The 24,924-nt window shown below is 43.5% G+C and overlaps 1 protein-coding gene across 2 annotated transcripts in view; it reads right to left on the bottom strand.

Moving 5' to 3' along the window:
- Nucleotides 1-7,359, bottom strand: part of LHFPL6 (LHFPL tetraspan subfamily member 6) — a 236,031-nt gene extending 228,672 nt beyond the window's left edge. The window contains exons 1-2 of one of the 2 annotated variants that reach the window (XM_069601487.1): nt 6,139-7,359; nt 4,050-4,625 (exon numbers count right to left, since the gene is read on the bottom strand). In XM_069601487.1, the coding sequence (XP_069457588.1) occupies nt 4,050-4,434 (385 nt within the window). In that variant the 5' untranslated portion in view covers nt 4,435-4,625; nt 6,139-7,359. Of the gene's footprint in view, nt 1-4,049; nt 4,626-6,087 lie in introns of both variants that reach the window. The other variant, XM_069601486.1, reaches the window with a different exon arrangement.
- Between the last annotated feature and the right edge of the window lie 17,565 nt (nt 7,360-24,924).

Below are 24,924 nucleotides of genomic sequence, written 5' to 3'. Positions count from 1 at the left end.
TGGCTCAAAGTAACTCACCTGGACTTTACACGGTAAGGTTAGAAGAAGCAGGAAACAGTAGTTCGTGATCTCTAAGATGTAATTTAAAGAGGAGCAAGAAGAGCTCTGCCTGTTGCCCCAACTGGCCCAGGAAATGCCTGGATTTCTTAAAAATTAGAGCAACTTCTTATGGTGAGGACACTGTCACTAAAAGGCTACGGTGCCCATTAACACACCAACACTTATTTGCCTTATTTCTCAGCTGTCATGTGACAGAGAACCCGGATGTGAAGGAAAGCATAACGGGACAAATCGTATGTCTGATCAGGTTGAAAGTGGAGCAAGGGGAAGAGATGTTGCGAGCCCTCATCCCAAAGGATGAAGGACCAGTCCAGGTGGAGCCCGACAGTGAGGGGCTCCGGAGAGGCCATCATGCTTTCAGCACAGAGATGGGTTTGTGGCAAGAAGCACTCTGTAGTCATCACTGTCGTGAGTGGCACTTAACCATCAATTAGTTGAAGAGATGGTCTCGCCTGGCTTCTCTGAACAGAACAGTGTCTCAACTGGAAAGGTAGTTGTTTACTACTGATTTGCATTCTACACTCATTTTAAACACATATGCAACTCGCATCCAAACGAAATATGGAATAATGCTGATTTGGGACTCTTCCGTGCCCTCTCATTATAACACCAGCAATTTCCAAAGATGAAATCTACAGATTCGGACCCTGACAATTACAAGCACCAGTGGGCAAACTTCAGTTCAGTCGCTCAGTCGTGTCCGACTATTTGCAACCCCACGGACTGCAGTGCGCCAGGCCTCCCTGTCCATCACTAACTCAAACTCATGTGCATCGAGTCGCTGATGCCATCCAACCATCTCATCCTCTGTTGTCCCCTTCTCCTCCTGCCTTCAATCTTTCCCAGCATCAGGGCCTTTCCCAATGAGTCAGCTCATTTGAACTTAAGATAGCCTTAATATATCTTTGCAGTGTTCTTACATGCTTCATTTACAGAGCCCGTAAAGAAGGTATTTTTTCTAACGCATACGTCAAAAGTTTGGTATTAAGCTTTAAAAAGTCTATTAAAGTACTTAATGATGTATCGGAAAGGACATAATTTTACGTTCCACAAACAAAAACGTTACAACCTCTATCTTTTCATAACACCATAACTACACTTTCAGCATGTGAACATTTTTACTAGACGTGATACTTTTCAAAGGCTTTCTACCTTCCTGTTAAAAATTCAATTGAGGATAAAACTCAACCCAAGCTGGTTTTTAAAAATTATGACAAAGACATGACTTAAAATACAAGATGGAGATGGTGGCAATTAAAGTTTATGAGCAAGTTACTGCGGGAAAGGCAGAAGCCACTGACTCCTCGGAGGACTTCTTTTATAGGTGGTAAATGTCCCTGGACCACAGTGCCCCCTTTGTGTTGTTCCATTCGTTTGCAGGTGACATTTTAACCTCTAAGCAACCATAGCAAGACGATTCAAAACGAAGTTGACACTGTGTCATTTAACTAGTTCCAAAGTACTGCAGGGGTTTTACTGCCTGATGTTACACCATATGTGCACACTCTGGACCCAGCAGGCGGAGTTAAGCAGGATGCTTCTGCACTCAGCCATTCTCCCGCTTCCTGTTGTTTTTGGAGCAATCCTAAGTTTAGCTAAACATAACCTTTCTGGGTGGATCATTTTTTAGAAGGAGAATCCACCTTATAGCAGAGTGCCCTGTAATGTTGACTGTATTTTGAAAGCACAGACATTGATTACATTCACAGAACTCAGTGATTTGGTATTGTGCTGTCTTTATGAAACCCATTTATCACTCAAGTTTTTATGCATAAAAACTTGAACAAGTATGAAATGAACAGGAGGAATTCTTTCTGAAGCACTTTTTTGGTCAACTGGTGTATCACTAAAGTAGTAGCGATTAATGGCAAACTTTTCAAAATCTTTTCTGTAGCTCAAGTTATTTTTTAATTCTAAAATGACAACTGTCTTGGGTAGTGGGGATATATTTACTTACTTGGGTCCCAAAAGGTTTGAATCAGAAAAGCCCTGAGGTTTCATATTTAGAATTATTTTCTGCAGGATATGAGAAATCTATTTGAGACATGCTAATAAGAATCTATATCCTCAGCTCAATGTCAGTAACTCTTAACAAGTGAGAGTTCATGAAGAGCATATACAAGGGAAAAAACAGACCTTTTAAAAGTATATATAACTTCTACAATGGTCTTTCCCCTTGAGTTTTCTGTAAAGTAGAACATTAAGCTCTTTATAATTCTTCCAAATCTATAGATAGCTTAGAGAGAGAAGCATAAATCTCACGAGTCTCAGATTTACTTCCTGTTGCCGTCTTGCATGAGACATTTAAAGGTAATCAATAAAAACTGATTCCTCTTCGTAAGCACTTTCCTGTTCTGCCAGAAATAATAGTAGCCTCTGCCCCAAAGTGAAGGGGAAAAAATGAAAAGCAATATTTACCAGGAGAAAAAGAAACTGTCCAAGTATTTTTCCTGAGCCAAATGAAACACAAACAGCAAGTCAAAAGTTTATTCTTAAAGAAAAAAAAAAACACTTTTAAATATTCCTGGCATTAGTTCTGGTTTTCAAATCTGAGGTATCAACAAGTTTTTAACTCCGGATTTGTATTTCCACTCTCTGCAAAAACCTCATTCCGTTTCCTAATGGCTTTCCGGTACTGTCCTTCTGTAGGAATCTATACATCACACCAAGACTTGCGCTCAATGCTGAACAGTAAAGGAAGGACAGTTAAGCCCCCCAATTACCTCCTAGGGCAGAGTGAGACACAAAACCACAGGGAACAAATAGATGAGAACAAAGTTACATCTGGTAAGGAAATAAAGAACTGCAAACAACTGGATCTCTTACTCCAAAACACAAAACTCTGGGCCCCTTGCATTTTCAGCACAAGAATTTTCATACTCAAAACTTTACTTGAAAGTTTAATATTAGATAATCTGAAATCATCTGTTGGGATGTCTCCAATATGTAGACTCTATCTGAGGACTCTATTTGTAGTGTTTTTTCCTCTTCTGGATTTTTCACAAAAGACTGCAAGAGAGCACCCAAAGAAAGAGCCAGGTCGCAGACTCTTACTTTGCAATGAAGTTACAAATATATTTTATATGTTTTCCTAGCTTCCTGTTTCCCCGTGTTCTGTACTATCTGCAGAGGTTGTCATATTTCACCAAGGCGGATTCTAAATCAGACAAGTTCAGCCTGTCAGGTTGAAAAATGGAGGTGAAAGGCACAGCGGAAAATAAATAAAGTATAATTAAAACCATATGACCAGAAATATTGAAGCAATACATGTTGGAGGAAACCCAAGTAAAAATCAAACCTTTTCTGGTGTTAGTGAGACTAGCCAGTCCATTTGAAACAAGCACACATCACTTGCTAAAAATTCCTTTTTTTTCCTTCACAGTAAAAGCAGTCCTAACAAAGTAATTAAGCCTATCTTTGTGGCATAGTGAAATTCATAATTGTTCATGTAAAACTGATCTCTCATTTAAAACTGTAATCACTTATTTAGAAATATAATTTAAGATGGGGCAAGGCTCAATTTTATATCCAACAAAGAGCATTAAAGGCTTATGGTGACAATGTTGAATCAAAAACCTTTTCTACTTTTTGTGAAGTTTTCATCTCTTAAGATCTCAGGATTCGAGAAAGACACAGATACTGTAATTGCTGGTTGTTGATCGTAAAGAGCCAGTAGCTATAAAATCCAAACTGTCTCCTCTCCAACATTATAAACAACCTAGACGTTACTGCCTCACAGAGGTGGTACTTAGCAGACCAATGATGTACATGTTTGGGGATATACAGAAATTAAGAGCTCTTGATGTTTATAAAGCAATTCCGGTAAAGAATCTCTGACTTTGGCAATCTGTCCCCAAAGCCACTCTATATCCACATCTCCCTACCCTTCCAAGTGTCAATTACCATAATCTCAGTAGACAGCTGGAACACAGTTTTCAATATTGCTCCGGGATTCCAGTAAACAAGTGAAGTTGACCGAAGTCACTTACCCCCCAGAAACTGAATTCCTCCGGCCACTCTGCCCACCGTCCGGGAGATGAGCTCCGACACGCAGCAGCCCATGAGGGCGGTGAGCGCCACCAGGAGGAGCAGGCCACAGCCTAGGCCGGTCACGATGGTACAGATCCTCCATTCGGCGCTGGGAATGCCCTGGAAAGAGGCGTAGCGCCCACACTCCTCAACCATCACCATCATCTGCCGACTCTCATCGTGCACGGGATACGAGCACCTCCGGAAAGTGCCGAAGGACACGGGCTTGCCCAGCTGTGATCCCCAGAGCCAGTAAGGCATGAAGAACCCCACGCAGGAGGTGGCTGCACAAAGAAACGAGAGCAGAGCCCAGATGACCCCGGTGCAAGTCAGACTGGATGCCATCTTTCACCTGACAGGGCAAGGAGGACCCAAAGTAACTGTTCCGGGTCTGCAGGAAGAAGTAAAGGCTGTCGAACTACCGGCTTCCCGCGGGTAATCCACAGCTCTGTGATGGGAGAGTGGCTACTAACAGAACGGATCCTCAGTCTTACTGGACATCAACTTCCCATTCTCTGCAGTAAGGATGCTGGTCCCTGGAAAAACCATAACATTAAAGGTTAAATGTCTTTACAGAAAAGATAAGACCAACTCAGTTGGTCTGCAACTTTCAATTAACACCCATTCAGAGACACCTCCATAGTTCAAAAGTGAGAAGAACCCTTTCTATCAACTTCTTCGTAATTCAAATTTTGTCAGACTGGCTCAAAGCTTTTTCACGTCTTTATCTCCTACACATGTTCCCTAATTAACTCGGACAGCTACTTACCTAAAGAAATGCATGACTTATTCCTACTTGCCAAGCCAGTGAATTCATTTCATATACTCACGTTAAAAAGAATGTAGCATTCTCACTGGCGGTAAACAGAATTCTGAATGTTATACTAAAATAACCATAGCATGTTTGTTCAGTTAGCTTACAAGTTCACGCTCATAATTTGCAGCAACTTTTCTGTGTTCCTTTAGGTGCATTAACTCTCTGCATGAGCCTGAACAAAATAATTAGGCTCATTTTCACAATTACAGACTGTCTAGGCATACAGAGTGGATGGGACTCTAAGGCGTCTTGCCATGCTTATTCAGTAGTGTTTAGGAATGCCTTCAGTCTCAACTATCTTCTCTAGTGTCAACAAAAGAAAGCCTGTGTACGACTCATTTTCATATCTGCAATTCTGATTAATTGCTTCTAATTAAATTATTGGAACCATCTTTCCCACTGAATGAATGACTGTGTCTCATCTGAAAAAGAGTCCATACCTTCCAGTCATTCCAGGGGTTCCACTTGCATCCTGCCCTCCCTTTCAGAGTTCCTTAGAACCACTTTTCCTACTTTTCATAAAGAACACAGAGCCCATGCACCCCACAGTTTCATTCCCAGGACTCAGGCTCTCGGAGTCTATCTCAAATCCTCCCCCTCTCCTTTCCAACTCTCGCCTCTGCCCTTTGCTTTCCACCCACCGCCCCTTTTCCACTCCAGTATGTCACTCACTCCAGGGGAGCTCCAGCTACTTTTTTTTTTTTTTTTAATCTTGTCAACTGCTGTCAGCATCAGCATTAGTCGCTGAAGTTGGTCTGTCTGGGCCCTAAGGCTGGGGCAGACCCGGGGAGGGGGCACTGAGTGGGTGGGGAGGGGGCTCTCACCTCGATTTGGGGCCAGGCACCCCGGGATGGGGTTAAGACCAGACAAGCCCTTAGCCAGCCAGCCCCCCGCAACGGCCGCACCCCCACCCCCACCCCGAAGACACACAACGATCCTTTAACTCCCCAAAGGGGAAGAGGGACATTTTCCAGCCGGCCCTGCGCGGAGGGAGGAGGTGAGGATGGGGTCCCCCACCCCGCCCGGGAGGCAGACGGACGCGGCGGGCCGGGCGAGCCGGCGGGGAGCGCAGCTCAGGAAGTCCGGAGCCTCGGGAGCAGCCCAACTCCAGCGTCCGGGGACGAGGGGGAAAGAGAAAAGCGCGGAGCCCGCGCCCCGGGGCAGCCGCGCGCTGGACTCACATGGCTGGCGGGCGGCGGCCGCCCTCCCTCCCGGGGCCGGGGCGCACTCACAACTTGCTGTCTCTCCCCGGCGGAGCATCCACGGCGCGCCGGACCGTCCTTCCTTCTTCGCCTCGGTCCCCGACAGCCGCGGAGCCTCCGGGGCCGGCCGCGGGAGGGGCGCGCAGGGGCCGGCAGGGGGCGGAGGTCTCCGGGAGGACGCGCGGCGCCGCGCCCGGGCAGCCCGCGCGGCTCCGGCTCTCCGGCGGCGGCTCGGGCGGAGCGCTGGGGCGGCGCGCGGGGAGCCGGGGCTCACGGGCGGAGGAGCCGATCTGATCTGCCTTTGGCAGGCGAGGCACGCAGCGCCTCCTCCCCTCCGCCGCCCGGCCCTCCTCTCGCCTGTCCCCTCCCCTCGCGGCCGCCGGGACCCGGAGCGGACGCGGCCCGGGCGCTGCCGGCGGGGACTCTCCCGGCGCGCGGGGCGGGGAGGGGGCGCGGCCCCTTGGAGCCGGGGTCCCCTCCCACCTCACCCCCCTCAACCCGGGCGGCTTCCTCGGCCCCTCGGGCCCCGAGCCCCCTCCTGCTCTCCTCGCACCGTCACTGCTCCAACGCGAGAGGGGGATGGAGGCAGACAGACTGAGAAGTGGGGGAGAAAGTTGCTGGTCCTCTGGGGTGCTCCCCGGAGGGACGGGGGGGGAAGGCGGGTTCTGGGAGCTGAGACACGGCTCCCTGGCTGCTCTCCTGAGTCTGGTGTTTGGGGTTTAAGCTCCGGCTTCCGACCGCCTTTAGGAGATGGAGATGGAGAGCAGGGTTCTAGAGACTGGTGCAGTGATTCCTTCCGAGCTTTCCTGGGATGTGGTCACTTTGGAAGGGGGTGAGCAAGGCCGGGGTGAGCAAGGCCAGTGTGGGCGTGGGAATGGGAGGCAGAGAGCAGAGAGCCCCCTCTGGGGTTCCGTCTGCCAGCCGCCTTTCCAGCCAAGCCAGAGGGAAAAAAGCAGGGGAAGATTCCAGCAAACCTCTCCCAAGAGACCTCCTCTTTGGGAACCTCTTTCAAAGCGTTTTTCCCTGTCTGTCCCCTCTCTCCCCTTTCTGTTTCTGTCTGTCTCTCTCCTCTCTCTTCCCCTGCCTCTCTTCCCTTCCACCTTTCGGTCCAATCACTCTTGCAGTCAATACCTCCATTGAATTTCTTTACCTAGAAAACACTGGTTTCGATTTCCCCTCTGGACGTCAGGTCTTTTTTGCTTGTCCTTAGCGCTAACCCGTTTGGAAGCTGAGAGCCACATTCAGCTGACTGTGGGAGTCCTTGCTGAAGGCGGTATTTTAAGAACCCTGCCATCTGGGAATAGCAGTTTGTGAAGTAGCTACTTCCCCACATACAGTTTTTGTGCTTTTTCAAAAGTTGAAAGTAATCGCTGGATAGATATAGATTTCATAGTAAATTTTCAAAGTACACCATTTTAATTAGCCATGGTGGTGCACATTTTTGTTTTACTACTACAGATGGGGATGTGCAAGCTTACACTATTAATTTGAGAGGCTTTGTGTAATTAGTTCCCACTCTTTATGAGGTCATAGACCTTTTTAAGAATATGATGAAACTGATGAGAACCTTCTCACCCCCCTGCCAAAAAAAAGACAAAAATGCACTTCCATATGAAGCTTTATCACAGTGGTTCTCAAGCCAGGGAAGAAGGCAAGGCAGACTATAACCCCTCCCAGGGAATAGTCTGCAAGATGTGGAGATATTTTTGATCATCATGACCAGGGCGATCCAGCTAATATCTAAAGGCCAGGGATGCAACTAAATACCCTACCAGGTACAGGACAGCCTCCCAGAATTATCCATCCCAGAATATCGACATTCTGAGGTTGAGAATGCCAGTTTCAATAAAATGTCAGACTGTTCCCTGTTCCCACCTCAGCCCATTCATGATTGGAGTCCCTGATGAAATGCCTGATTTAAGTTATTTTTGTTTGTTTTGTACAAGTTGCTGGTTAATGAGCTCAGTGACTGTGTGATAATGATTGCTCTGACTTTCAGTTCTGTATCCTAACCTAGTTTTTAACACAGAGCCTTTAGATCTGTATAATGTGCAGGTAAAAGGTATGACTCCATAAAGACAAAATAATGAGAATGACATTTGGACTCACTCTCCACATTCCCGCTGTGGGTGTTGGTCCAGGATGCTCTTCTCTATTTGGTGTTTGAAGCACCGAGATGGCTTGTTGAGATTAAGTCCTTGCTGTGTCTCAGTCCCTACACCGTCCTTTTTTTTTTTTTTTTTTGGCCTTGCATGTGAGATCTTAGTTTCCCCACCAAGGATCAAACCTGGGCCCCCTGCAGTGGAAGATAGGAGTCCTAACCACTAGACCACCAAGGAAGTACCCCTAAGTCTCCTTGATAGATTATTTTATCTAGTCCTCAAAATAAAAAGGAAAAAAAATATGAAGGATGTGCAATTATTATTTTACAGAGAAGTTAAGTAATTTGTCTGTGACCTTACAGCTAAAAGGTGGACTTCGAAAAATCTCATTATCTGAACTATTAAACAGAGTAAATGCTGTTGAAGAGATTCTGCCTAACATGAAAATAAAGATAGAGGAGGAGGCTTTAAAAAAAATGTCTGTCAGGATACAACACCAATTACTTGTGAAAGCATAGTGTATTATATACTAGGATTCAAAAATTTCTGTCTTAGAAATGATTGTGTCACTAGCTCAGTCGTGTCCGACTCTTTGGGACCCCCATGGACTGGAACCCACCAGGCTCCTCTGTCCATGGCATTCTCCAGGCAAGAATACTAGAGTGGGTTGCCTTTGCCTTCTCCAGGGGGTCTTCCCAGCCAAAGGATCAAAGCCCGGTCTCCTGCATTGCAGGCAGATTCTTACCATCTGAGCCACTGGTTTGGACAAGTAGTGACCTTTCTGAGCCTAAGTTCTCTTATTTGTGAAAAGAGGTCAGAAATAGATGATTCTGCTTCATGACTTCTAGCATCATGATTATATAGTTAATCTTATATTTGAGAAAAGTTTAAGGGTTATCTAATTTTGTTCAACTATATAATTTTACAAATGAGGAAGCAGAGCCTCTGAATTTTTCCAGTGTCTTACCCAAAGCTGAACCTTGAATCCATGTATCTTGATTTCTCATTTCATTCCACCGTGTAATGATCGTCCCAAACTACACAATCATCTGAATTACTCCTTGAGATCTTGTATACTTACTTTATAGGCAGACTGCATTATCTTTAAAACCCTTTCATTAAATTTGCACCTTCAAAGGATCTTTAAATTACATTCCAGCCAGAAGTTCTCACAAAGCCGATGCAGCTCATACCTCTTATTTCAGGCTTGAGTTTCTAGCATGTTTAGATGGTAGTCCTGTTGAGTCATGAGATCATGAATGTAAAAATATGTGGAAAACTTATTAAGCACCTGTGACAACACTCTTGGTTGGGTGCCCAATATTAATTCCCAGTCCCCTCTCCCTTATTCGGGCTTCCCTGGTAGCTCAGCTGGTAAAGAATCTGCCTGCAATGCAGGAGACCTGAGTTCAATCCCTGGGTTGAGAAGATCCCCTGAAGAAGGAAAAGGCTACCCACTCCAGTACTCTGGCCTGGAGAATTCCGTGGACTGTATAGTCCATGGGGTCGCAATAAGTTGGACATGACTAAGCGACTTTCATTTTCACTTACTTTCTCCCTTATTCACTCAATACTTTTGGTCAACACCTCACCCTATTCTAGACAGTGAATCAGCTGAGGTGTCCCCTAGAAAAGACTGTATCTTCTGCTAAAAGAAGGAGGCATGAGAAAACAGTTCATCAACCATCTTGGCTACCATTATTCAAGAATAAGATGTTTAGAACTATGGCAGCCTTTTTGTAACCACGAGGGGAGTCACAGAGATACAGTCCTAGCACCCTAAAGTTGTGGAGCCACACACCTCCTTTTGAATGTTTTAGAAGTGAGTCATAGATTATTAATAGTTTTTAAGTTACAGTTATTTGACTTGTCTGCTTTTTAGTGTCTGAAAGCATTTCTAATTGATAAAGCACTGTACAGAGAAAACGTATGTTCAGTGATTAAAATTAGTCAACACTGTATCCCAGTGTTTGGCAATAGAAGATAAATACTCGGTAATTTGAACATTAACTGAGGGAATTCATAAACAAATCAATATTACTGTGATGATCTTCATTTCCCAGTGCGGCCTACAGAGTGGGTATTTTCCTTTCAAACAGAGAAAGTGTGCTATGTGAAATCAGGGAAGAAATGTGATGGTGAAATATAGGAAACACCATGGAATCAATCACTGCTGACCATCAAGGAAAGGTTGTAAAGGGACTTCTTTGGTTTACATTTGTGGCAGTCACTACATTTTGGCTGATATGGTTTCTATTCGCAACCCTCTTCTTCCATATCTTTCTCTCCCATCAAAGCAATGAAAGCTAAAATCTCCATCTCCCAGCCTCTCTTCAAGTTTGAGGGTCATTTGACAGTGCTACCCAAGGAGAGGCAAGGGGAGGGATGCTGGGCCCATCACTGCCACATCCTCTTTCCTCAGCCCTAGAAAACGGATGTGGTACACCTTTGCAACAGGCGTCTTTCAACCACGAGGTGACAAGCGTGAGGACCAAGCCCACGCACTAAGAATGATGGAGCAAAATAGTGAGTCTGGATCTATAGCATCACTTTTAGGCTCCTGCATTATCCTCAGACTTCCCTTGGGTGAGACCAACAACACTTAGCTGTTTAAATCTGGGAGTAGCAATAAGTATGTACCTGCTGGACTATTCAAACTAACTGTTCTTTTGCCATGCAAGAGCCAAAACCACAGTAAAGTGGATTAGAGCCTGCCACTAAGCAGAGCAGACAGAGGGCGGAACAGTGTCAAGGGGGAGTTCGTTCTCCAGCAGTTGGTGGCTGCAGCAGGCATTCGTCATCTATAGCATGGATTAGAGACAGACCCGCCTTAAAACTCGGCGATAGAAATGGGAAGAGCTTTGAAGGTAGTTGACAAAGTGTGCTCAGTCACATTCAACTCTTTGCGACCTGATGGACTGTATCCCGCCAGGCTCCTCTGTGCATGGGATTCTCTAGGCAAGAATACTGGAGTGGGTTGCCATTTCTTTCTCCAGGGCATCTTCCCAACCCAGGGATCAAGCCTATGTCTCTGGTTTTTCCAGCATTGGCAGACAGGTTCTTTACCACCGAGCCACCTGGGAAGCTGAAAATAAGTAGAGACCACGGTAAATTCTTCCTTTTTGACACTTCCTTCCTAAGCTACCCATTCCCTTCATGAATGCCATCATTTTTTTCCCCTATAAATTAAGCCCACCTTTTATTGAAATTTTGTTCCAATAAAACATATCCAAGCCTGAATGGAAAGTGCTTTTTAAAATTTCCTTCAGGAGGCTGTATCTCTGATTTATTTTATTTTTTAAATTTTACAATGTTCTGTTAGTTTCTGCTGTACAACGAAGTGAATCAGCTATATGTATGCACATATCCCCTCCCTCCCACACAGACCATCCCACCCCTGTAGGGTCATCCCAGAGCACTGAGCTGGGCTCCCTGGGCTATGTAGCACATTCCCACTAGCTATCTGTTTTACGCATGAGGTCAGTCCTCAGTCTCTCGGTTCATCCCAGCCTCCCCTTCCCTCCCCACCGGCCCTGGCCCTATGTCCACAGTCCGTTCTTTTCGTCTGCATCTCTACCCTTCATAAATGCCTTCTTAAAACAGGTTTAAGCAGCTATGCTATGCTGTCCATCTTACTGATAGGGAATAAAAAAATCTCATGGGACAGGCGACCTTTCAGTTTTCCTGGTCTCCATTTCAGGTCACCTCTGGATGAGATTATGGATTGCTTGTAGGATGCTTAGGCTCCTGTTTGTACCCATACGTTTACCATAGCTGGCCCGACATCCTATTAAAGTAAGGTTACCTATTTCATTTTCTAGGAACTTTTTTTCATGCATTTGATAGACTCAAGTCTCCTCTTCCCTGTAGAAACTGCATGTCTCATTATGTACAATTTCTAAACATAGTGATTTGTCTGACCATATTCCCCAGGAGCTCTCATGGAAATAAGATGCATACAGTCTGTGGCCTGATCCCTGGGGTGCTGTCTGCATTATTCATTTAAAGTTTGTGAATTACTTTGGAAATATAAAGTGCCATATAATTTCTCTAGATTATTCTTTTATGAATTAAAGGAGCATACAAATTTTAAATCAATAACTTATTCATAAGCAGAAAAAATGTGAAGTGTTAAATCACATTTAACATAGCAGACACTTCACATTAAACCATCAAAATGGGAAATGTCCATAATACATTATATATATATTTTTGCTACATGACCCAATATGCATTTGAAAGCAGTGCATAATTATGCTTAATACTGAACCGTGTTACACTTTTGCTACTTTTAAATCATGCTTCTTTTTTCTTCCAGTATCAAAAAAATCATCTTAGGCTTTTTCAGTGTTACAACCATGTTTTCTGATTTTTAAAAAATTTTCCCAGAATATGTAGAAAGAGGAATATAATAAGCTTCATCAGTTCAGTTCAGTTCAGTTCAGTTCAGTCACTCAGTCATGTCTGACTCTTTTCGACCCCATGAATCGCAGCATGCCAGGCCTCCCTGTCCATCACCAACTCCCGGAGTTCACTCAAACTCACGTCCATCAAGTCAGTGATGCCATGCAGCCAACTCATCCTCTGTCATCCCCTTCTCCTCCTGCCCCCAATCCCTCCCAGCATCAGAGTCTTTTCCAATGAGTCAACTCTTTGCATGAGGTGGCCAAAGTACTGGAGTTTCAGCTTTAGCATCAGTCCTTCCAAAGAACACCTAGGGCTGATCTCCTTTAGAATGGACTGGTTGGATCTCCTTGCAGTCCAAGGGACTCTCAAGAGTCTTCTCCAACACAACAGTTCAAAAGCATCAATACACAAAATTTTTTATCTCTTTCTATGAAGCTCATAGAAATTTTGTGTATGTGTAGATAATAATATCTACCAGTCAGTCATAATTTCTAAGAGAATTCACAAAGATCTGTTCTATTGTATTTAAAGATCTTAAATCCCACCCTCCTTCACCAAAACAAGATGCACTGCATACCGATACACTGACTATACTAACACAATGGTCTAAGAGAACAACGGGCTTCCCAGGTGGCTCCGCGGTAAAGAACCTGCCTGTCAATGCAGGAGACGCAGGTTTGATCCCTGGGTCCGGAGGATCCCCTGGAGAAGGAAATTACAACCTGTTCCTCTATTCTTAACAGGAAAATTTCCGCCAACAGAAGAGCCTGGCGGGCTACAGTCCATGACGCCGCAAAGAGTCAGACAAGACTTAGCAATTAAACAACAGAGGAAAGCCAAACCAAAACGCTGAATTTGGTATTATAATACTAAGAGGAATTAACAAGCACTGATTTTTCTAAAGTAAATAATTTCATATTACAGCCATGTGAAATGGGAGCATGAAAATGCCTCTTCGCCAGTTTCCTGGTTTTCCCCAGGAGAATTTTAATTTCACCCTACCTCTCTCCACTCATTGGAGCTCTTGGGGCAACTGGAATCTGGGAGGGGAAGCCGCCCTCCAGTGGGTGAGGTCAGGGCTGCTCCTCTCTCATGGGCGACTCTCCCATAAGGGAGGCCTGCCCTCTCTGGTCCATGTGGCCAAGACGCAGAGAGTGGGTGAGTCTGCCAGCTCTGGGCTCCGTTAGCAGGACTCTTGCCACTCACTAAACCACATCCTCCATTTTAGCCATTACCAGTAATAATCATGATATTTTGGTCTCCATCTACTTCTTCTTCGCTCCCTCAGTTTGTTGTTGCAGTTGGGGAAGAAGTGTTGTTTCCTGATCCCATGAGAAACCACCACAAACTGAATGTAAAGCACAGGGAGCTTAGTTCAGAGCTCTGAGATTACCCAGAGGGGTGGGATGGGTTGGGGGGCGGGGGCAGGTGGGAGGGAGGCTCAAGAGGGAGGGGGTACACTTGTATGTATAGCTGATTCACTTTGTTGTACAGCAGAAACTAACCCAACATTGTAAAGCAATTAGACTCCAATAAAGAAGTTAAAAAAGAATTATCACAAACTGTATGCATGCATGTTTCAATATTAGTTAAATATTACTATTTTGTTGGGCTTCCCAGGGGGTGCTGCTGCTGCTGCTGCTGCTGCGTCACTTCAGTCGTGTCTGACTCTGTGCAACCCCATAGATGACAGCCCACCAGGCTCCCCCGTCCTTGGGATTCTCCAGGCAAGAACACTGGAGTGTGTTGCCATTTCCTTCTCCAATGCATGAAAGTGAAAAGTGAAAGTGAAGTCCCTCAGTCCTGTCCGACTCTTCGCAACCCCACGGACTGCAGCCTACCAGGCTCCTCCACCCATGGGATTCTCCAGGCAAGAGTACTGGAGCGGGTTGCCATTGCCTTCTCCACCAGGGGGTGTTAGTGGTTAAAAAACTCACCTGCCAATGCAAGAGATGTAAGAGAGGTGGTTTCCATCTCTGGGTTGGGAAGATCCCCTGGAGGAGGGCATGGCAACTCGCTCCAGTATTCTTGCCTGGAGAATCCCATGGACAGAGGAGCCTGGCGGGCTACAGTCCATAGGGTCACACAGAGCTGGACACGACTGAAGCAACTTAGCACACACACAAACACATGCCAGCAACACCAGGTTTTTACTAACAGAGGTCAAGGAGAAACGAGAGAAATGAGTTTTCAGCAGTTTCCACTGCATCAGAAGGCCAATGAAAGTATCTTAAATGCTGTTCTGGATTGAGTCACCAATTAAAGTGAAAGGGTGGATGAAAAGAAAATGGTTTTCCGCTAGTTATGTCTCTGAAAGATCAATGTCTCTCTTAAAAGCAAGAGTATGGGCAAAGTGATGAGAAGCAGCAGATCTAAGAACAGGAATAGAATTTGGAGCTGTGGGCAACGTCAACCATGTCAGCAGGCAGAGACACTCGAAGTGGTGATGGCAGAGCTGGGGAGAGGAGAGAGAAAGAGGAAGGAGATACACAGAGACGGAGACCCACAAACAGAGAAGACAGGTGTTGTGTTTCTGGGTTATGGTTCTGTTTTGCTTTATTTCCAGGGAGAAAAGGTAAGAGCTATGCTGTGTCTTTTACCTTGGAGGCACAGATACAGGATACCTGCCATGTTGCTACCACGAGGGTGTGAGTGTGTCATAAGGAGGCCACGTCCACAGAAAGCCAAACAGACGTTCACTAGGTCAACTGGTAAAACTGATATCGTATCATCAAAAAAGTCTACATTATATATTTCTATCTTTTTTTTTTAAGAGCTTCTCTGGTGGCTCAGGCAGTAAAAAAAAAAAAAAAAAAAGCCTGCGATGCAGGAGACCCAGGTTTGATCCCAGGGTCAAGAAGATTCCCTGGAGGAGGGAATGGCTACCCACTCTAGCATTCTTGCCTGGAGAATCCCATGGACAGAGGATCCTGGTGGGCTATTGTCAGAAATAAATATTTTTTAAAAATTCATCTTTTATCTGCACCACCCCTCTGAAACCTAAGCAATGACAACAGTTTCTCCCTCAGTGCTCTGTATTTTAAAAAATATATATATATTGCAAAAAGCAATTTAATATTATACATTTCTATGTGTTTCTTAAAGGCATTAAATTATATCGTCTGCTTTGGAAATATTTCATGTAGTAAAAAGTTTAAATTTAGGATGTGCAGTCTTTAGCTATCTAGAACTCTCTTAGCCAAATCTGCCACTCCTTGATTGGTGTGTGCAAAAATTTTACCATGTAATTGAAAAAAGCCGTTACTCAGCAATTATTAAAAGTAAAATGCGGGAAGATTGAGGGATATATTTTTCTTTTGGCTTTTCTGTATTCCCTAATCTTTCTTCAAATAACCTGGATTACTTATATAATTAAAATGTTTAATTAAAAGTGGAAGCCATGTATCAATTGAAGGAGCTTTTGGAAACAGAACCACTAAGCCTAACGTACTGGATAGAACTACCAGTGAAGAAGAGAATTTCAGGTCCGAGTAAGGAAGGATAAGAGTTGTCCCCAGTGGAACGTGCACTCAAAAACCTGTGAACTCCAACACCATCAGTGTCCACCCAAGTTGCAGGCCTGTGTCAGGAGTGTTCTAGAAGGCCACCCAGGTTTGGTCTGAAGTTCTTGAGCAACCGGCGATCTCCAACACTTTTGGCACCAGAGACCAGCTTAGTGGAAGACAACTTTTCCCCAGATCGTGGTGGGGTGGTGGGGGGATGGCTTGGGGATGATTCAAGAGCGTTAAGTTTATTGCGCACATTTTTTCCTATCATTATTACATCAGCGCCTCCGCAGATCGTCAGGCATTAGATCCCGGAGGCTGGGGGCCTCTAGTCTAGAATTTTTTCCTCTTCCATTCTCCTGGAGTCAACACTCTTTAGCACTTCTGTAATAGCTCAGATTCATTTCCAGTGAGTCTCCTACATTTTTGCAAACTGCCTGGAGGAACTCTAGTCTCTTCTCACTAAGTTGTGGGTCTCATCCCTGCCTTACCCTGGGATTCTCGCATCAGACCCCAAGTGGTAAAAGACCTCTTTTATCTCCCAAGTAAGACTACACCAGGTGGCAGATTTTTAAAAGGCTTAGAGAAAGATCAGGGTGGAGGGTTAGAGCTGTATCACAGTCCACCTAGAACAGAACGCCAGAGCCCCCTGCCACGGGGCGTCTCACAGGAGCTGCTTCTCCTTGGAGAATTCTGCCTACAGCCATCTTCAAGGCCAGGTGGGCCCCTCTTTCTGTACCGTCTTTCAATTGCTCCTTCCCACACTTCTAAGTTTTCTGAACTGCTTAGCACCTGTCTTGCCTTGGAAGCTCAGGCCTCTGTCCTCTGTGTTGTTTGAGCACTCCTCTCTGCCCCTTTGTGCCAGTGTGGCCCATCCCCTGGGGATGACCACAGACACAGGCACTAAACAACCCTCTCCCCTCAACCCAATTTTAAAAAGAGATTCTCTTGCTAAGGGGATTGGAAGTGACACGTTCTTCAGAGGTTCACGGGCTCAAACCTCAGCCTACTATTTAAAAGGATAAAATAAACATTTAAAATATATTATTAGATGATGTTTCAAAAAGCACTTCTTTAAAAATATAAAGTTCCATGACCTCTTAGAAACCCTTTGAGCCAAAGTATAAAAGAAAAAGCCCATATTATTACTGGTTTGAGAAAGAATAAATAGAATACACCACTACACTGCTGTCAAAAAAATGTATGTTTTCCAAAAGGAGTTAGAGCCAGCTTCTGACATCAAAATCAAAACCCACAGGGTTTAGTGGTCGAAAGAACACTATGTGGGGAGTCAAGGATCTGAGTTTAAATTCAGAGTCAGGGTCTTGACCATACTATGATTCAGGTATCAGTTCCATTACAACCCGTTTGCATAAGGTCGTGGCTTTACCTAATAAGGCTAGTCACCATCGCATCTGACCACTTGCCTGAGATGAAATGAATCAGTTAATTTATTCATATTAGTTAGTGGTAGAGCTTGAATTAATGGTAGTACTTGGATTAACATGAGCGTGTTCTTTTTTTTTTTTTTTTGAATGTTATATATTTGTTTCTTTATACCAGAAGCCTCCTAGTGGCAGAAACGCAGCAAAAAGGACCTTCAATAATTTTTTTTTTCCTAGGTATGAGGGTGAATGTAAAAGTTCAGCCTGTGTGACTTTTCTGTTAATATCTGATTCGCACCCAGGGTCTCTTCTCCTAAGATGTAAACATGGGAACAAAGCTTGATTTAGCACAGTTATACTAAAAATGTCGTTAGCCAAGAGAAACCCACGTTCTGTCCTTGTTATAAACTCCCTGTCAATTACACTCTGTTTCTTCCTCTTCTACTTTTGTTTTTGCATATATGCCTATTATTTCTTCCGTGGTCATGATACTGTCAGAAATTATGTGCAATGTGTTTACTTCAAAAAGTTAAGGTTTTATTTATGATGTGCTTTTGATCCAAAAGTATTGCAAGTCTTATTTGAACTTGGCTATTGCTTAGCAAACAAATAATTATGGTGTAGTGAAAGAGGAAAGACCTGGTTTCCTTGTTTCAAAAGAGCCTCCAAGTCTGTTAAACAGGGCAGACAAAGAATAAACATCCAGTTTTTGCTGGACGCTTCCTAACCTTCGTTTTTGTCTGTAAAGAGACAGAAACGGGAGACGCACAAAAAAGGAGATCTGAATACAGGAACGTAGTCAGGACACCCAGCTCTGGGCTGGGCTTAGCTGTTAAATTGTTGTTTGACCTTGGCCAAGTAACAGTGAACAGTGATAGACCTACTCTGATTGTTCTCTCCTCCCAAAACTGCTTGGTTCTTTGAAGAGACAGATGGTACAATTACCAATAACCAATCAGGCCATGATCAGGCAATTCCCTGCTGTTCTGTGAACACTAAAACTACATGGTATGAACTTTTTGAGGGTTCACCTGACCCCAGCAGCAACAGGGATGGAAAGATGCACCATTTTGCTGTGGATTAACTTTTTAGGAGGAGGAGAAGGGGCGACAGAGGATGAGATAGTTGGATGGCATCACCAACTCAATGGACATGAGTTTGAGTAAACTCCAGGAGATAGTGAAGGACAGAGGAGCTGGGCACGCTGCAGCTCGTGGGGTTGCAAAGAGTCAGACATGACTTAGCACCTGAACAACAACAACAACTTTTTCTCAGGGCTTCCCAGGTGTCGCAATGGTAAAGAATCTGCCTCCCAATGTAGCAGATGTGGGTTTAATCCCTGGGTCTGGAAGATCTGGCGTAGGAAATGGCAGTCCACTCGAGTATTCTTGCCTGGGAAATCCCATGGACAGAAAAGCCTGGGTGAGCTGCATCCCATGGAGTCGCAAGAGAGTTGGACATGACTTAATGACTGAGCATGCACTTAACTTTTTCCCAATGTTTTATTTTTGTACTTTTTAGACAAAAAGAACCCCCTACAGGCTTAATGACAAGTTTCTTATACTAATTAGTGCTGGGAAGTGATAGGCCAATTTGCCATCAAGAGTCCCAATGTAATAAATTAATCCAAACCATCTATGTTGAATTGCTTGTTTTTCCCTAGCCAGGTTCTGCAGAATTTTTCCTCTGCCATCTTAGATTCATTCAGTTACAACAATAAGAAAATCCAACGTGTTCAAACCTACAGTAAAAGTTTGACCTATCCTTCTAAGATGAATTTGAGGGTGCGATTAGTTTGCCAAGAGCATGCAAAGACCAAGACCCTGTTAGGGGTCATAACCGTATACTGAATCTAAATTCAAATGCTTTTCTTTCTTTATTTATTTATTATGCACGCCACACCATGCAGCATGTGGAATCTTAGTTCCCCAGTCAGGGATTGAACCTGGGCCCCTGGTAGTGGAAGCACAGATTCTTAACCACTGGACACCAGGGAAGTCCCACTTGTCTTATTTAATACTGAAGAGAAAAGCTATCTCTTTTTTTCTTTTGATCTCGGTGATCTCGGTATTTTCCGGTTTCTTGGATTAAGTGCTGATGTACAATAAAGATAAGGATAAGATGAAGCATAATGCCTTGCTGCTACCAAGACAGGGCTGATCTGAATTTGATTTAGCCATAGAAATACTTCTGATGGAAAGAAAGCCTGTTTGGGCTGAAAGCAGCAGATTCTGGGCTCAACCACTTACTGGTTTTCTCAACATGGATAAATCAGTCATTTAGCCTCTCTAAAACTCCATTTGCTCATCTGCAAAATGGAGCCTGTATCCTCCCATAGCATTATTCTATTCATGTACTTATCACACTGCCAGGCACATAGTAAACTGCTCAACAAATGATAGCTATTATTTTAGGAAGATCGCTCTTCTACTAACTTAGAATTTATTTAGCAGCAAATAATCCCACACATTCAAATCTATAAAAAGTTCTGACTTATTCTCTTAAGATGATAAAATTAAAGAGATCTTAAAAAAAACCAATATACAATCTGGTGTTTCCCATGATTTCTTTTTAAGAGAGAAGACAAATTTTGACCAATATTTTCATACAAATAAAAGAATCAAAATATACAGTATGCTGTGTTATACAAAGTGGTAACCAAGAAAAGTGGTGGAAATATTCTTTGACACTTCTATACATCAAATTAATGAACATTGAACTTTGAGGAAGAAATAGAAATTTGTGTTTATTCTGAGCTCAAGAAAGCCAAGGGTGAAGCCCCCCAAAGCTAAATTTTGTGGGTCTATTTTATTTTCTCTAATTAAGTCCGACTCTGTCTATACCATAACCCATCCTTTCTTTTTTTCCCTTTCCTATCTCTGACTCTCCCTGGAGGAGGTCATGGCAACCCTCTCCAGTATTCTTACCTGAAGAATCTCCATGGACAGAGGAGCCTAGCAGGCTACAGTCCCTGGGATCACAAAGAGTCTGACACGACTGAGCAACTAAGCACAGCATTTCTGAATCTATCTCCACAATCCAGTTAGCAGGGGCATATACATAAAAGTTGTGGTCTGTAGGTAAGGCACCTTAATACAGTCCCAGTGAGTGAAGTGAAGTCAAAGTCACTCAGTCCTACTCTTTTCGACCCCATGGACTCAGTCCTACTCTTTTCGACCCCATGGACTATACCAGTCCATCCTAAAGGAAATCAGTTCTGAATATTCATTGGAAGGACTGATGCTGAAGCTGAAACTCCAATACTTTGGCCACCTGCTGCAAAGAGCTGACTCATTTGAAAAGACAATGATGCTGGGAAAGATTGAGGGCAGGAGGAGAAGGGGATGACAGAAGATGAGATGGTTGGATGGCATCACCGACTCAATGGACATGGGTTTGGGTGAATTCTGGGAGTTGGTGATGGACAGGGAGGCCTGGAGTGCTGAGTTTCATGGGGTCGCAAAGAGTTGGACACGACTGAGCGACTGAAATGAACTGAACTGAACTGGACTATACAGTCCACGGAATTCTCCAGGCCAGAATACTGGAGCAGATAGCTTTTCCCTTCTCCAGTGGATCTTCCCAACCCAGGGATTGAACCCAGGTCTCCCGCATTGCAGGTGGATTGTTTACCAGCTGAGCCACAAGGGAAGCCTAAGAATACTGGAGTGGGTAGCCTATCCCTTCTCCAGGGGATCTTCCCAATCCAGGGATCAAACTGGGGTCTCCTGCAATGCAGGCGGATTCTTTACCAGCTGAGCTATGAGGGAAGCCCCATTCAGTCCCAAAGTCCTTATTAAATAACATCAGCTCCTAAGTGGTATGGCCCTCACTGATTTATATCAATTCTAGCTAATAAAAATTAATGGCTTTTGTGGACAAAACAAAGCATACTAGTTTACAATAATATCAATAATCTTCTAATGCTTCACCTTACTGACCTTTGTGAAAATAAAGATAGATCATTTTCAGTTCAGTTCAGTTCAGTCGCTCAGTCGTGTCCGACTCTTTGCGACCCCGTGAATCGCAGCGCTCCAGGCCTCCCTGTCCATCACCACATAGATACCTGAGTATAAACCCAAGAAAAAGTTATTCCCGCTGAAACCCACTTCAGACTTTAGAACTGATGTAGAAACCCCCAGACCCTGCTTTATCTTGATCAGTTTTCGGAAACCAAATAAATGTTATTTTGGTTGCTAATTAAAAATATCCTTCCAGGGCAGAATTGCAGTAATGGGTAAAGTAGGATACTTCAGTGTACAGCGAGCTTTTTTTTAAAGCAAAGACCCTTAGCTAGAACAACGGCGTTGTTACTCACTAGCGCCATCTTGTGGTGACCTAGGAATATGGTTTGCACTTCAGGAAATCCCTCCTCGATACGGAACTGCCTGAAATCAAACAATCAAACATAAACTCTTAACATGAAACTGTTCTCTGGTTTGAGGATTTTCAGGTTTTTAGGGACCCGTCATTCTCACACCCATTCTCTGCTGTTGGCTGAAAGGATAATCTTAACACTCTTACCAGAGGTTACGTAACCAGGGCATAAACAAGGAAACTCACATCAATAGGTATCGTTTCTATTAATTTGATGGTTTAAAAAATATGAAGTTTCCTTACAAAAGGATTCTAGACAATGCATGTAGACACCACCCACCCCCACCCAGAAGGTGGAACTTATCCCCTCCTCCACTCCCTGGAGAGCAGGTGGACTCAATGACTCGCAAAGAATAAACCATGGAAAGGAGAAACTAGTAACTTTCCAGTGGAGAAGTCTGACAGACACACATCGTAACCAGGTGACCTGTTAATAGATGAACATCCCTGGCCATGTGTGGGCCCCTGATATGAGATGACCAGAGCACGCTTCACTTCCGCGGCATTCTTGCCCAAAACCCGTTACTCCAGTTAAATCACATTCGACTAAACCATGCTGGGGGACATTCTACAAAACACCAGATCAACACTCCTCACAACTGTCAAGGTCATGAAAAGCAAGGGGAGAGGCTGAGACACCATCACATATCAGAGGACTCTAAGGAGACAGGGCAACTGAATGCAATGCGGTCTCCTGGACGGGATTTTGAAACAGAAAAAGAACACCCATGGGACAACTAGTGAAACCCAGATGAAATCTGGAGTTTAGTCAACAGTAAGATGCCAGTGTGGCTTTCTTAGTTCTGACCAATGTACCACAGTATGTAAGATGAAAACATCTTAGAGGAAACTGAAACTGGTGAAGGGGTATAAGGGAATACTCGCTCTTATTTTTGCAAATTTTTTGTACACTTCTGAGTATTCCAAAGTGAAAAGCTTATCTTTGAAAAAGCATGAAGTATTGGTTGTGTGTGCTGGATGTTCTTGAGGACGCTTCATATTTGAACGACACATCACGGATTAAAATGTGTTTTCATATACTTTCATTTAAACTTCCGTGGCAGCCTGCAAGGCAGTCAGGATTGGGATTATTTTCATTGACAGTGTATGGAAAGCAGAAACTAAGTTCTGTCCTCCTCAAAGTCACCCAAGGATTAAGCAGAGCCAGGTGGTGGCTCCACCTCCAAGACTCCTTTCGTACCTTGCAAGTTTCTCGCTTGTAAATTCTAATTGCAGTGATTCTATTGGGAGTGACTGCCGCAATCACATTGGCAGTGATTGACATGAGAACTAGATTTTATGCCCACGTTATCCTGACCCTTCTGTGGGAGGATTTGTGTGTGGAAAATAGTAATGACTTCTATAATAAAAAAAAAATTGAAGTGGGAAAGACTAAGTCAAAGTTCCAATATTTACTCCCAGACTTCATCATGAAGTAATAAAGTTCCCTCTGCCAAGAAAAATCCCTTTCATCCTTTAAGTCTTGGCTCAAGAATTATTGGATATTTTTCATGTCCTTTTTCCAGGCTCCCTGCTGCATCTGAACTCTCCAAACTCCATACTTCTGTAGCATTTTTCACAGTTTCTTTTCTTGTTTGGGATAAATATTAGAAATATACATTCACATTTTTGCTGTATATAAAATGATTCTCCCATCTCTCCTTTTTTTTACATCTTTTGCTATCCAAAAGTAATCCTCATACATGTTTTTTTTTTCTAGCCAAATGGCTTATTAGGAATGGGCATGTTAAATTCTTTAAGTTAAAAATCTCAAACTCAAATGTCTACAGGGACCAGCAAAGAAATATAAATGAGTAAAGTAGACCCAAGTATGAAGAAAAGTCAACTGGCTTTCTGTCTTTTATTTCCCCATGTTTATAAAACCAACAAAAATGGATATTTTTCTGCTATAATAAAAATGGTACTTGATGATAAACGGTAACTGACATTTGACCTCAGGATTTGTAGGGAACAAGAGAGTGATTGAAATCGTGGCAGACAGAAAAGTCAATGCTTGATTAACTTGAGAGGCTCTGAAAATTATGAAAGGTCCTTTGAAAGACTCAAATGTTGGCTTGATTATTTCTCAAGTCCACCATATAGAAGAAATTAAAGATTCAGTCTAGCACTTAAAGGTCCAGCAGAGAAGTAACAAGGTAAGGGAGGTGGGAGAATAGAGGACAAATTCCCAGGGAAAGATACTACAGTTATATTGACTCACAAGGCTAACTCTGGGCAAAAGGACGACAGAGGCTGTACCTTCTAACCTCCTCTGCTCTTCATTTCCCGTTTGCGGCTTCTTTCTTTTCACAAAATGTTAAACACCCTGAGGTAAGGCTGCTCATGCCATGTTCAAGGCTTCTCAGTGAAGTCCAGCCCCTTCCACCTCTTCATTCTTTGTGGCCATTTAACATTCTTCCAAGTTCTCTCAGCTGAAATACTAATGAATGAAACTTATCTCTCTGTCATTGGATGCATTTTAAGTAGGACTCTATGTCTGTGATGTTGAGTGCCTTTTTCTATGCTTCTTGACAATGAAATAGTCTCTGCTGTGAATTTTCTGTCTAAATATTTTGCTTAATTTCTATTAGGCTACGTAGAGGGGATTGAACAAAAATGTAAATATATTAGGGATCTCAGAAACCAAGCTTCTTACTGTTTGGAAGGGAGCTATAATCAAAGGAAGAAAATGAAAATGAATCCTATATTGTTGATTGGAAATAGAAGGATTGATGTGAGATTATGGTTTTCTGTATACGTAGATGAATATGTAGATATCTGTGCAGGCAGAGGAATGTATGAGATAAGCTCGGAATATATTATTATGACAGAAAGAAAGCAAATACTCAATGATGGAATTGTATCAAAAGGGCACAGAAGCCAGTTTGAACAGCCTCCCTCTGGCAAGTCTGATACAATTTGAGCAGAAAGATAAATAATAATAACCACAGATTATGACTCATTGAATGAAATAGGAAACAATGAGTCCTAAACAAACAAACTAAGTTTTAAACTTGTTTGAGAAAAAATGAGATATTT

The sequence above is a fragment of the Ovis canadensis genome, chromosome 10 (genome assembly GCF_042477335.2).
Source record: "Ovis canadensis isolate MfBH-ARS-UI-01 breed Bighorn chromosome 10, ARS-UI_OviCan_v2, whole genome shotgun sequence".
Classification (NCBI taxonomy): Eukaryota; Metazoa; Chordata; class Mammalia; order Artiodactyla; family Bovidae; genus Ovis; species Ovis canadensis.
Note: the sequence above shows the minus strand (reverse complement) of the source record. Positions and strands in the feature narration are given on the sequence as shown.